The sequence below is a fragment of the Oncorhynchus keta genome, chromosome 9 (genome assembly GCF_023373465.1).
Source record: "Oncorhynchus keta strain PuntledgeMale-10-30-2019 chromosome 9, Oket_V2, whole genome shotgun sequence".
NCBI classification, from domain to species: Eukaryota; Metazoa; Chordata; class Actinopteri; order Salmoniformes; family Salmonidae; genus Oncorhynchus; species Oncorhynchus keta.
In genome coordinates this window covers 20,205,643-20,219,100 of record NC_068429.1, presented here as the reverse complement: position 1 = coordinate 20,219,100, position 13,458 = coordinate 20,205,643, and the positions used below count along the sequence as shown (strand labels likewise).

At 46.9% G+C, this 13,458-nt stretch overlaps 1 protein-coding gene across 7 annotated transcripts in view; it reads right to left on the bottom strand.

Moving 5' to 3' along the window:
- The window catches only part of arhgef28a (Rho guanine nucleotide exchange factor (GEF) 28a), a 136,114-nt gene that overhangs the window by 56,144 nt on the left and 66,512 nt on the right, over positions 1-13,458 (bottom strand). For all 7 annotated transcript variants that reach the window (XM_052525433.1, XM_052525435.1, XM_052525437.1 and 4 more), the window contains 4 exons: positions 7,503-7,612; positions 5,806-6,089; positions 5,157-5,343; positions 3,711-3,834 (listed from right to left, as the gene is read on the bottom strand). In XM_052525433.1, the coding sequence (XP_052381393.1) occupies positions 3,711-3,834; positions 5,157-5,343; positions 5,806-6,089; positions 7,503-7,612 (705 nt within the window). The remainder of the gene's footprint in view (positions 1-3,710; positions 3,835-5,156; positions 5,344-5,805; positions 6,090-7,502; positions 7,613-13,458) is intronic.

The following is a 13,458-nucleotide window of genomic DNA, read 5'->3' as shown; positions in this document are numbered from 1 at the left end:
ACACAGTCCGTCTTTCATTCCAGCTTGAGTGCAAACCCTCATACTGGCTTTCTAATCCCTGTATTTAGTCATGTTATTGTCTACTTCCTGTATATAGCCATGTTCATTTATACTTCCTGTATATAGCCATGTTATTGTCTACTTCCTGTATATAGCCATGTTAATTTCTACTTCCTGTATATAGCCATGTTAATTTCTACTCCCTGTATATAGCCATGTTAATTTCTACTTCCTGTATATAGCCATGTTAATTTCTACTTCCTGTATATAGCCATGTTAATTTCTACTTCCTGTATATAGCCATGTTATTGTTACTCGTCATTGTGGTTCATTATTCACTTAGAATGTATTCCTTATTTTTTTATTTTACTTGTCAAGTCAGTTAAGAACAAATTCTTATTTACAATGACGGCCTACACCGTACCACTATTTACATTTTTCATTTTTTATGTTTCTCTCTGCAAAAGGACCCGTAAGTAAGCATTTCACTGTTGTTTATGGAGCATGTGACAAATACAATTTTAGTAGATTTTTGACATACAAGCACACTTACATACACATGTACCTGCATGGACACACACAGTAGCCACATGCCTGCCAGGCCTGGTGTTAGCACAGTGTGAGTTTTGGAAGCTAGGGTCTCTAAGGCAAGCTATATAGTCGTGGACAAAAGTTTTGAGAATGACACAAATATTACGAAGTCTACAAAGTTTGCTGCTTCAGTGTCTTTAGATATTTTTGTCAGATGTAACCATGGAATACTGAAGCATAATTACAAGCATTTCATAAGTGTCAATGGCTTTTTCAAGACCTCTCCAATTCGCCCTGGCATGCTGTCAATTAACTTCTGGGCCACATCCTGACTGATGGCAGCCCATTCTTTTATAATCAATGCTTGGAGTTCGTCAGAATTTGTGGGTTTCTGTTTGTCCACCCACCTCTTGAGGATTGACCACAAGTACTCAATGGGATTAAGGTCTGGGGTGTTTCCTGGCCATGGACAAAAATATTGATGTTTTGTTCCCCGAGCCACTTAGTTATCACTTTTGCCTTATGGCAAGGTGCTCCATCATGCTGGAAAAGGCATTGTTCGTCACCAAACTTTTCCTGTATGGTTGGGAGAAGTTGCTCTCGGAGGATGTGTTGGTATCATTCTTTATTCATGGCTGCCCTAAACAATCGGAAAGGGGATTCATCAGAGAAAATTACTTTACCCAAGTCCTCAGCAGTCCAATCCCTGTACCTTTTGCAGAATATCAGTCTGTCCCTGATGTTTTTCCTGGAGAAAAGTGGCTTCTTTGCTGCCCTTCTTGACACCAGGCCAACCTCCAAAAGTCTTTGCCTCACTGTGCGTGCAGATGCACTCACACCTGCCTGCTGCCATTTCTGAGCAAGCTCTGTACTGATGGTGCCCCGATCCCACAACTGAATCAACTTTAGGAGATGGTCCTGGCGCTTGCTGGACTTTTTTGGGCGCCCTGAAACCTTCTTCACAACAATTGAACTACTCTCCTTGAAGTTCTTGATGATCCGATAAATGGTTGATTTAGGTGCAATCTTACTGGCAGAAATATCCTTGCCTGTGAAGCCCTTTTTGTGCAAGAAATGATGACGGGATGTGTTTCCTTGCAGGTAACCATGGTTGATAGAGGAATAACAATGATTCCAAGCAACACCCTCCTTTTGAATTTTCCAGTCTGTTATTCGAACTCAATCAGCATGACAGAGTGATCTCCAGCCTTGTCCTTGTCAACACTCGCACCTGTGTTAACGAGAGAATCACTGGCATGATGTCAGCTGGTCCGAAATGCAGTGGAAATGTTATTTTGGGATTCAGTTCATTTGCATGGCAAAGAGGGACCTTGCAATTAATTGCAATTCATCTGATCACTCTTCATAACATTCTGGAGTATATGCATACCACCTGAGGCAGCAGACTTTGTGAAAATTCAAATTTGGTCATTCTCAAAACCTTTGGCCACGACTTACTAGCAGGGTGGAGCATAGACAGAGATTGAGACAGAGAGATAGTCTGAAGGACAGATAGGCTGTAGCTCACACCATCTACAGGGCAGAGTGGACACAGCACTCACTAGACCATCTACAGGGCAGAGTGGATACAGCACTCACTAGACCATCTACAGGGCAGAGTGGACACAGTACTCACTAGACCATCTACAGGGCAGAGTGGACACAGCACTCACTAGACCATCTACAGGGCAGAGTGGACACAGTACTCACTAGACCATATACAGGGCAGAGTGGACACAGCAGTCACTCGACCATCTACAGGGCAGAGTGGACACAGTACTCACTAGACCATATACAGGGCAGAGTGGACACAGTACTCACTAGACCATCTACAGGGCAGAGTGGACACAGCACTCACTAGACCATCTACAGGGCAGAGTGGACACAGTACTCACTAGACCATATACAGGGCAGAGTGGACACAGCACTCACTAGACCATCTACAGGGCAGAGTGGACACAGTACTCACTAGACCATCTACAGGGCAGAGTGGACACAGCACTCACTAGACCATCTACAGGGCAGAGTGGACACAGTACTCACTAGACCATCCACAGGGCAGAGTGGACATAGCACTCACTAGACCATCTACAGGGCAGAGTGTACATAGCACTCACTAGACCATCTACAGGGCAGAGTAGACATAGCACTCACTAGACCACTCAGAGGAACAGAGGGAGGATGTGGATGTAATCAGAGCCATACATAGATATACAGTAAATGTACCTACACTATGGTATAGTCACTTTGGTTATATGTTAGTTACAATCAGTAGCTGACTATCTACTGAAGCTGCTTCAGTTAGTGACAACACAGAGAGCATGTTAACTCAGGTACGTAGAGCACATCACATTTGACATTTTAGTCATTCAGCAGACGCTCTTATCTAGAGCCACAGTTAGGACATTCATCTTAAGATAGCTAGGTGGGACAACCACATATCACAGGCATAGTAAGTACATTTTTCCTCAATAAAGTAGCTATCAGCAAAGTCAGTGCTAGAAAGGGGGAAAAAAGTCAAGAGCGAGTGTTCGTTCATGAAAAGCGGGGGGGGGGGAGTTGCGAGGGGTGTTGCTATTGGATTATTTAAGATACTCTTTGAAGAGGTAGGGTTTCAGATGTTTTTGGAAGATGGGCAGGGACTCCGCTGTTCTCGCTTTTGGGGGAAGCTGGTTCCATCATTGGGGTGACAAGACAGAGAAGAGCTTGGACTGGGCTGAGTGGGAGCTGTCCTCCCGTAGGGGTGGGAGGGCCAAGAGACCAGAGTTCTGAGGAATGGAGTGCTCAGGATGGGGGGTAGGGTTTGAGCATAGCCTGAAGGTAGGGAGGGGCCTACTGCTTACTGTACTACTCAAACTCCCATGACAAACCAAACAAGTGAAAAGAGACAGACTTAGCTCAAATAAGGTCAATCCAGGTCATATAAGCTACGTTTACACAAGCAGTCCAATTCTGGTCTTTTGACCATAATTTGGCAAAAGTTCAGAATTGGGCTGCCTGTGTAAACACAGCCATGGAAGGACAGAACCAAAAATACAAAGACGAACAAGGACTATCAATATCATCATGTTCTCAGAGAAAACACTGTCAACTGTATTCCAATCGAAGTAATAAAGTTATCAGTAATGGTTTCTCAATGGGAGGTTATTAACTGTATAAAAGGTCCCAGGGACACTAACCTGGGCTGTGGTCAGAGGTCGCAGGCGTGGCTAAGGTTTTGCGGGAGAAGCGGGGGGGCAGCAGGCTGATCTTGGGGGAGGAGTAGGAGTAGGAGCGGTGTCTGATCCCCTGGTTGGCCATATCCTGGAACAATACAATAATACAACACTCAGGTCATACATCTGCTGTATGTTAAAGCCCTGATACATCTGTTGTACAATGGCCCTGATACATCTGTTGCACAATGGCCCTGATACATCTGTTGTACATTGGCCCTGATACATCTGTTGCACAATGGCCCTGATACATCTGTTGTACATTGGCTCTAATACATCTGTTGTACAATGGCCCTGATACATCTGTTGTACATTGGCCCTAATACATCTGTTGTACATTGGCCCTGATACATCTGTTGTACATTGGCACTGATACATATGTTGTACATTGGCTCTAATACATCTGTTGTACAATGGCCCTGATACATCTGTTGTACATTGGCCCTAATACATCTGTTGTACATTGGCCCTGATACATCTGTTGTACATTGGCACTGATACATCTGTTGCACAATGGCCCTGATACATCTGTTGTACATTGGCTCTAATACATCTGTTGTACATTGGCCCTGATACATCTGTTGTACATTGGCCCTAATACATCTGTTGTACATTGGCACTGATACATCTGTTGTACATTGGCCCTGATACATCTGTTGTACATTGGCCCTGATACATCTGTTGTACATTGGCCCTGATACATCTGTTGAACATTGGCCCTAATACATCTGTTGTACATTGGCCCTGATACATCTGTTGTACATTGGCCCTAATACATCTGTTGTACATTGGCACTGATACATCTGTTGTACATTGGCACTGATACATCTGTTGTACATTGGCCCTGATACATCTGATGTACATTGGCACTGATACATCTGTTGTACATTGACACTGATATATCTGTTGTACAATGGCCCCGATACATCTGTTGTACATTGGCCCTAATACTATACATCTGTAGTACATTGGCTCTAATACATCTGTTGTACATTGGCCCTGATACATTGGCTCTATTACATTTTCCCTGATACATTGGCCATAATACATTGGCCCTAATATAATATCTCTAATTCAATGTCCCTAATACATTGTCCCTAATACATTGTCCCCAATACAATATCCCTAATGCATAGTCCCTAATGCATTGGCCCGAATACATTGGCCCTAATACAATGGCCCTAATACATTGGTAAGTCTCTGTGTGTGAGGGTTGAGGAGAAGGCTTCAGCCTGGCCCTAATACATTGGTAAGTCTCTGTGTGTGAGGGTTGAGGAGAAGGCTTCAGCCTGGCCCTAATACATTGGTAAGTCTCTGTGTGTGAGGGTTGAGGAGAAGGCTTCAGCCTGACCCTAATACATTGGTAAGTCTCTGTGTGTGAGGGTTGAGGAGAAAGCTTCAGCCTGGTACCTTTGCGGGGGGGGGGTCGCCGTCTGAGGACACGGAGTGTGTGCGTGTGCAGGTGAGGTCTGGGGAGGTGTCGTCCCCGCTGCTACGAGGGTCAGAGTTCAGGGGAGAGATGGGAGAGAGTAAAGACTTTACCAGGAACCCCTCCTCATCTCCCTCACTGTCCATCACTAGAGCTACCAGACTGGGGCTGTCAGGGAGAGAAAGAGGAGGAAACGTCCACATTAAGGCCCCTCCCAATATACTGCAGCTGCCTTCTATCCATACTCTTAAGTGCTGAAACCAACAGCTGAAATATGCACATTTGTGTCATATATGGTGCATGGGAAAAGTAGATCAATTGGCTACAGCAGAAACTGTCTGGGTTCAAGACTACCTGAACACACCACAACATCCATATAGAGAAAGCATCACACTATAAGAACATACTGAATATATTTTGCTGGTAAGAGCAAACAATACATGTAATCTTCTGTTTATTATAGCAGTACAATAATACACAACTGTGATACAGCACTTTTGGTTTCTTTCAGTCAACAATGCTGATGTGATATCTCAATGCTCTTGAATCACCTTTATCTTCTCTTGATCTAAAAATTAAACACAATGTCTTGAGTAACAGGAGGTCAGATGAATGGGCGGAGTTTGATACCTGAGGTCAGGGGATTCCAGAGGCGGGCTCCCTCTCTGATTGGTTAGGTAAGAGTGGGAGTTGCTGTTGAGTCGGGCGAGGGCTCGGTCAGCGGGGGAAGGTGAGGGAGAGGGGGAGTGAGAGATGGAGGGGGACTGTTCTTCCTCTAGTCCCAATGGAGGTAGAGGGGTGGAGGTGGCCTGGAGCAGGCACTCTGAGGCCACCGAGTCCCACACCCTGCTGACAGTCACAGAGCTGTCCCTCGTTATCCCAGCAACACTGACATTAGCCCTTAGGTCATCCACCTGAGAGAGAAAGAGAGAGAGAGAGAGAGAGAGAGAGAGAGAGAGAGAGAGAGAGAGAGAGAGAGAGAGATCAGAGATCAGTTAGTATGATGGTAAGGTGGTGTACCTCATGATAGTTATTCTGGTAAGGTGGTGTACCCCATGATCAGGTTAGTAGGATGGTAAGGTGGTGTACCTCATGATCAGGTTAGTATGATGGTAAGGTGGTGTACCTCATGATCAGGTTAGTATGCTGGTAAGGTGGTGTACCCCATGATCAGGTTAGTATGATGGTAAGGTGGTGTACCCCATGATCAGGTTAGTATGATGGTAAGGTGGTGTACCTCATGATCAGGTTAGTATGATGGTAAGGTGGTGTACCTCATGATCAGGTTAGTATGCTGGTAAGGTGGTGTACCCCATGATCAGGTTAGTATGCTGGTAAGGTTGTGTACCTCATGATCAGGTTAGTATGATGGTAAGGTGGTGTACCTCATGATCAGGTTAGTATGATGGTAAGGTGGTGTACCTCATGATCAGGTTAGTATGATGGTAAGGTGGTGTACCTCATGATCAGGTTAGTATGATGGTAAGGTGGTGTACCTCATGATCAGGTTAGTATAATGGTAAGGTGGTGTACCTCATGATCAGGTTAGTAGGATGGTAAGGTGGTGTACCTCATGATCAGGTTAGTATGATGGTACCTCATGAGGTGATGGTGTACCTCATGATCAGGTTAGTATAATGGTAAGGTGGTGTACCTCATGATCAGGTTAGGATGGTAGGATGGTAAGGTGGTGTACCTCATGATCAGGTTAGTATAATGGTAAGGTGGTGTACCTCATGATCAGGTTAGTATAATGGTAAGGTGGGTTAGTATAATGGTAAGGTGGTGTACCTCATGATCAGGTTAGTATAATGGTAAGGTGGTGTACCTCATGATCAGGTTAGTAGGATGGTAAGGTGGTGTACCTCATGATCAGGTTAGTATGATGGTAAGGTGGTGTACCTCATGATCAGGTTAGTAGGATGGTAAGGTGGTGTACCTCATGATCAGGTTAGTATGATGGTAAGGTGGTGTACCTCATGATCAGGTTAGTAGGATGGTAAGGTGGTGTACCTCATGATCAGGTTAGTATGATGGTAAGGTGGTGTACCTCATGATCAGGTTAGTAGGATGGTAAGGTGGTGTACCTCATGATCAGGTTAGTATAATGGTAAGGTGGTGGTGATCAGGTTAGTATGATGGTAAGGTGGTGTACCTCATGAACAGGTTAGTAGGATGGTAAGGTGGTGTAGTATGAACATGGTAAGGTGGTGTACCTCATGATCAGGTTAGTATGATGGTAAGGTGGTGTACCTCATGAACAGGTTAGTAGGATGGTAAGGTGGTGTACCTCATGAACAGGTTAGTATGATGGTAAGGTGGTGTACCTCTGTGTCGAGCTGACTCCTGCCATTGATGATGGAGGCTAATGTGTCTGCAGCAGCAGAGTGAGAGAACTGTCTCTGGGTTCCTCTGGGGAGGGTCGTCTGGGACTTTACTGGAGAAAACAACACAAGAGACGCACTGAGAATAACTACAGGCAGTTTGGGGGGGGTTTAGCCATCAGTCAAACAGCGGGTGAAATTTGTGCTAAGTAAGAACATTATGGTCAAAAATATACTCATTGAGGTTATCAAAACACAAACAGGCCAACCGACTGATGATGTAGTAAATCTCTCAATCATCAAAACAACATTTAATTGGCAAATACCAGTTCAGAGGTGAATAGCATGCAGTTACGACAATGGAAAACATCCATTTCTTTTGACGTGGTAGTTCTAGAATGTACATGATGGAAAATATTCCTTCCTATCTCCCATATATCAGCTGCTTGGTTGGGCTCTGATAGGTCTGTGTCAGTGAGCCAACAATTTGACTGGTCTATGACTGGTTAAAAGGCCAATAGTGTGGAGAACAGAGGAAAATAAAGAGAGAGAGAGAGAGAGAGAGAGAGAGAGAGAGAGAGAGAGAGAGAGAGAGAGAGAGAGAGAGAGAGAGAGAGAGAGAGAGAGAGAGAGAGAGAGAGGGCGAGAGAGGGAGAGAGAGAGAGAGAGAGGGAGAGAGGGCGATAGAGAGAGAGAGAGAGAGGGCGATAGAGAGAGAGAGAGAGAGAGAGAGGGAGGGCGATAGAGAGAGAGAGAGAGAGAGGAGGGAGGGCGATAGAGAGAGAGAGAGAGAGAGAGAGAGAGGGAGAGAGAGAGAGAGAGAGAGAGAGAGAGAGAGAGAGAGAGAGAGAGAGAGAGAGAGAGAGAGAGAGAGAGAGAGAGAGAGAGGGCGATAGAGAGAGAGAGAGAGAGAGAGGGGGCGATAGAGAGAGAGAGAGAGAGAGGGAGAGAGGGGGGGAGAGAGAGAGAGAGAGAGAGAGGGCGATAGAGAGAGAGAGAGAGGGCGATAGAGAGAGAGGGAGAGAGAGGGGGCGATAGAGAGAGAGAGAGGGCGATAGAGGGAGAGAGAGGGAGAGAGGGGGGGAGAGAGAGAGAGAGAGGGGAGAGAGAGAGGGAGAGAGAGGGCAGAGAGAGAGAGGGGGAGAGAGAGAGGGGGAGATAGAGAGAGAGGGAGAGAGAGAGAGAGAGAGAGAGAGAGAGAGAGAGAGAGAGAGAGAGAGAGAGAGAGAGAGAGAGGGAGAGGGAGAGGGAGAGGGAGAGGGAGAGGGAGAGGGAGAGCGAGAGCGAGAGAGAGAGAGAGAGAGAGAGAAAGAGAGCGATAGAGAGAGGGAGTGTGAGAGAGAGAGAGAGAGAGAGAGAGAGAGAGAGAGAGAGAGAGAGAGAGAGAGAATGGAGGAAAATAAAGAGAGAGAACGAATGATGCAGTATTCCTAGTTTCTGACCTTTAGAGGGTTGTTATGTTAAAGCCAAGCTTGGAACAGAACCGCTTCACACATCTAATTTAACCCTTTGGTAGCCTAGTCTGTGGGATGCCAACACGACTAGGGCAATTATAACTATTTCACAATCATGGGTCTTATAGTTTAGGTACAGGTGTTTAATACAGATATACACCTTACACTTTGTCTTTTGTCTTTTGTCTTAGTATCAGCGACGATCAGGGTTTTCGATTGTGTGCCGGTTGAAAAACATTTTGGCACAATGTTTGAGCATATTCACTGTCATAGACATAACATCATAAACATACCTCTGCTCAAGGAGATAAAACACGAGACAGTTCAATTTTCTCCAGCCAGTGTTTGATGTTAGCTGCCAACCGCGCCCCTGCTAATGTTAGGGAAATCCTGTGTATTAGAGGCATTTCCTCCCTGTGCTCTACTGTGGTAGGCATTAGCTTTAGGTTAGCATAATTCCCTCCCTCTGGTCTGCTGTGGTAATGTTAGCGGTAGCAGTAGCGATAGCGGTAGCGTAGCACACACTGAGGTCCTTAAGGGACGTCCCCATCTTACCCACTACAACTCCTCCCATAGGATCACATCACAGCCCCCTCATATCACAAACACACTCTTTACCCAATACCCAGTCTGTACTCTGAGACACACATACATGCACGCATTCACAGACACGCCAAACATGCACATGCACGCACACACACACACACACACATACACACACAAAAAGAGGGGAAAGACTGAGGAAGAGAGCTGGCATTTCATAAAAGCATATTGGAGTACATGTGACTTCCAGACAGAAATGGGGAAACTGTAAAAACCAAACTGCTACTGGAATCATTTACATTACATTTAAGTCATTTAGCAGACGCTCTTATCCAGAGCGACTTACCCTGGCAGATGAAATTAATGTGAATATCCAACAACAACAGAGAAGTCCCGGCTTTACATCAATGGAACCAGAACCACACTCACTTCCACTATCAGTCCGAATCAATATCTGATCTGTGAAAACCCTTATTTTCCAGTGTTTTAACAATCCTCATAAGGTACCTAGTGTAAGATACTCCAGAAATAGGATAGTGTATGTCTTGCCTGTTCCCCCCCTCTTTACCTGACTTGGAGGTCCTTCTCTGAATGTATATTCTGGGAAAAGGGGGCAAGGGGTAATAAAAAGGGGAAACAGATTCAGAGTCCACATTTTGCCAGTCCTGTAGTGTTCCTACAGTCCCAGGTGTTAGAGTCTACGTTTTGCCAGTCCTGTAGTGTTCCTACAGTCCCAGGTGTCAGAGTCCACGTTTTGCCAGTCCTGTAGTGTTCCTACAGTCCCAGGTGTTAGAGTCCATGTTTTGCCAGTCCTGTAGTGTTCCTACAGTCCCAGGTGTCAGAGTCCACGTTTTGCCAGTCCTGTAGTGTTCCTACAGTCCCAGGTGTTAGAGTCCATGTTTTGCCAGTCCTGTAGTGTTCCTACAGTCCCAGGTGTCAGAGTCCATGTTTTGCCAGTCCTGTAGTGTTCCTACAGTCCCAGGTGTTAGAGTCCATGTTTTGTCAGCCCTGTAGTGTTCCTACAGTCCCATGTGTCATAGTCCACGTTTTGCCAGTCCTGTAGTGTTCCTACAGTCCCAGGTGTCAGAGTCCATGTTTTGTCAGCCCTGTAGTGTTCCTACAGTCCCAGGTGTCAGAGTCCACGCTTTGCCAGTCCTGTAGTGTTCCTACAGTCCCAGGTGTCAGAGTCCACGTTTTGTCAGCCCTGTAGTGTTCCTACAGTCCCAGGTGTCAGAGTCCATGTTTTGTCAGCCCTGTAGTGTTCCTACAGTCCCAGGTGTCAGAGTCCATGTTTTGTCAGCCCTGTAGTGTTCCTACAGTCCCAGGTGTCAGAGTCCACGTTTTGTCAGTCCTGTAGTGTTCCTACAGTCCCAGGTGTCAGAGTCCACGTTTTGTCAGCCCTGTAGTGTTCCTACAGTCCCAGGTGTCAGAGTCCATGTTTTGCGAGTCCTGTAGTGTTCCTAAGGTCCCAGGTGTCAGAGTCCACGTTTTGCCAGTCCTGTAGTGTTCCTAAGGTCCCAGGTGTCAGAGTCCACGTTTTGCCAGTCCTGTAGTGTTCCTACAGTCCCAGGTGTTAGAGGCCATGTTTTGCCAGTCCTGTAGTGTTCCTACAGTCCCAGGTGTCAGAGTCCATGTTTTGCCAGTCCTGTAGTGTTCCTACAGTCCCAGGTGTTAGAGTCCATGTTTTGTCAGCCCTGTAGTGTTCCTACAGTCCCAGGTGTCAGAGTCCACGTTTTGCCAGTCCTGTAGTGTTCATACAGTCCCAGGTGTTAGAGTCCACGTTTTGTCAGCCCTGTAGTGTTCCTACAGTCCCAGGTGTCAGAGTCCATGTTTTGTCAGCCCTGTAGTGTTCCTACAGTCCCAGGTGTCAGAGTCCACGTTTTGCCAGTCCTGTAGTGTTCCTACAGTCCCAGGTGTCAGAGTCCACGTTTTGTCAGCCCTGTAGTGTTCCTACAGTCCCAGGTGTCAGAGTCCATGTTTTGTCAGCCCTGTAGTGTTCCTACAGTCCCAGGTGTCAGAGTCCATGTTTTGTCAGCCCTGTAGTGTTCCTACAGTCCCAGGTGTCAGAGTCCACGTTTTGTCAGCCCTGTAGTGTTCCTACAGTCCCAGGTGTCAGAGTCCATGTTTTGCGAGTCCTGTAGTGTTCCTAAGGTCCCAGGTTTCAGAGTCCACGTTTTGCCAGTCCTGTAGTGTTCCTAAGGTCCCAGGTGTCAGAGTCCACGTTTTGCCAGTCCTGTAGTGTTCCTACAGTCCCAGGTGTCAGAGTCCACGTTTTGTCAGCCCTGTAGTGTTCCTACAGTCCCAGGTGTCAGAGTCCACGTTTTGCCAGTCCTGTAGTGTTCCTACAGTCCCAGGTGTCAGAGTCCACGTTTTGCCAGTCCTGTAGTGTTCCTACAGTCCCAGGTGTCAGAGTCCACGTTTTGTCAGCCCTGTAGTGTTCCTACAGTCCCAGGTGTCAGAGTCCATGTTTTGTCAGCCCTGTAGTGTTCCTACAGTCCCAGGTGTCAGAGTCCACGTTTTGCCAGTCCTGTAGTGTTCCTACAGTCCCAGGTGTCAGAGTCCACGTTTTGTCAGCCCTGTAGTGTTCCTACAGTCCCAGGTGTCAGAGTCCATGTTTTGCCAGTCCTGTAGTGTTCCTACAGTCCCAGGTGTCAGAGTCCATGTTTTGTCAGTCCTGTAGTGTTCCTACAGTCCCAGGTGTCAGAGTCCACGTTTTGTCAGCCCTGTAGTGTTCCTACAGTCCCAGGTGTCAGAGTCCACGTTTTGCCAGTCCTGTAGTGTTCCTACAGTCCCAGGTGTCAGAGTCCACGTTTTGCCAGTCCTGTAGTGTTCCTACAGTCCCAGGTGTCAGAGTCCACGTTTTGCCAGTCCTGTAGTGTTCCTACAGTCCCAGGTGTCAGAGTCCACGTTTTGCCAGTCCTGTAGTGTTCCTACAGTCCCAGGTGTCAGAGTCCACGTTTTGCCAGTCCTGTAGTGTTCCTACAGTCCCAGGTGTCAGAGTCCACGTTTTGTCAGCCCTGTAGTGTTCCTACAGTCCCAGGTGTCAGAGTCCACGTTTTGCCAGTCCTGTAGTGTTCCTACAGTCCCAGGTGTCAGAGTCCACGTTTTGCCAGTCCTGTAGTGTTCCTACAGTCCCAGGTGTCAGAGTCCACGTTTTGCCAGTCCTGTAGTGTTCCTACAGTCCCAGGTGTCAGAGTCCACGTTTTGCCAGTCCTGTAGTGTTCCTACAGTCCCAGGTGTCAGAGTCCATGTTTTGCCAGTCCTGTAGTGTTCCTACAGTCCCAGGTGTTAGAGTCCATGTTTTGCCAGTCCTGTAGTGTTCCTACAGTCCCAGGTGTCAGAGTCCACATTTTGCCAGTCCTGTAGTGTTCCTACAGTCCCAGGTGTCAGAGTCCACGTTTTGCCAGTCCTGTAGTGTTCCTACAGTCCCAGGTGTCAGAGTCCACGTTTTGTCAGCCCTGTAGTGTTCCTACAGTCCCAGGTGTCAGAGTCCATGTTTTGTCAGCCCAGTAGTGTTCCTACAGTCCCAGGTGTCAGAGTCCATGTTTTGTCAGCCCTGTAGTGTTCCTACAGTCCCAGGTGTCAGAGTCCATGTTTTGCGAGTCCTGTAGTGTTCCTAAGGTCCCAGGTGTCAGAGTTCACGTTTTGCCAGTCCTGTAGTGTTCCTAAGGTCCCAGGTGTCAGAGTCCACGTTTTGCCAGTCCTGTAGTGTTCCTACAGTCCCAGGTGTCAGAGTCCACGTTTTGTCAGCCCTGTAGTGTTCCTAAGTCCCAGGTGTCAGAGTCCACGTTTTGCCAGTCCTGTAGTGTTCCTACAGTCCCAGGTGTCAGAGTCCACGTTTTGCCAGTCCTGTAGTGTTCCTACAGTCCCAGGTGTCAGAGTCCACGTTTTGTCAGCCCTGTAGTGTTCCTACAGTCCCAGGTGTCAGAGTCCACGTTTTCTCAGCCCTGTAGTGTTCCTAC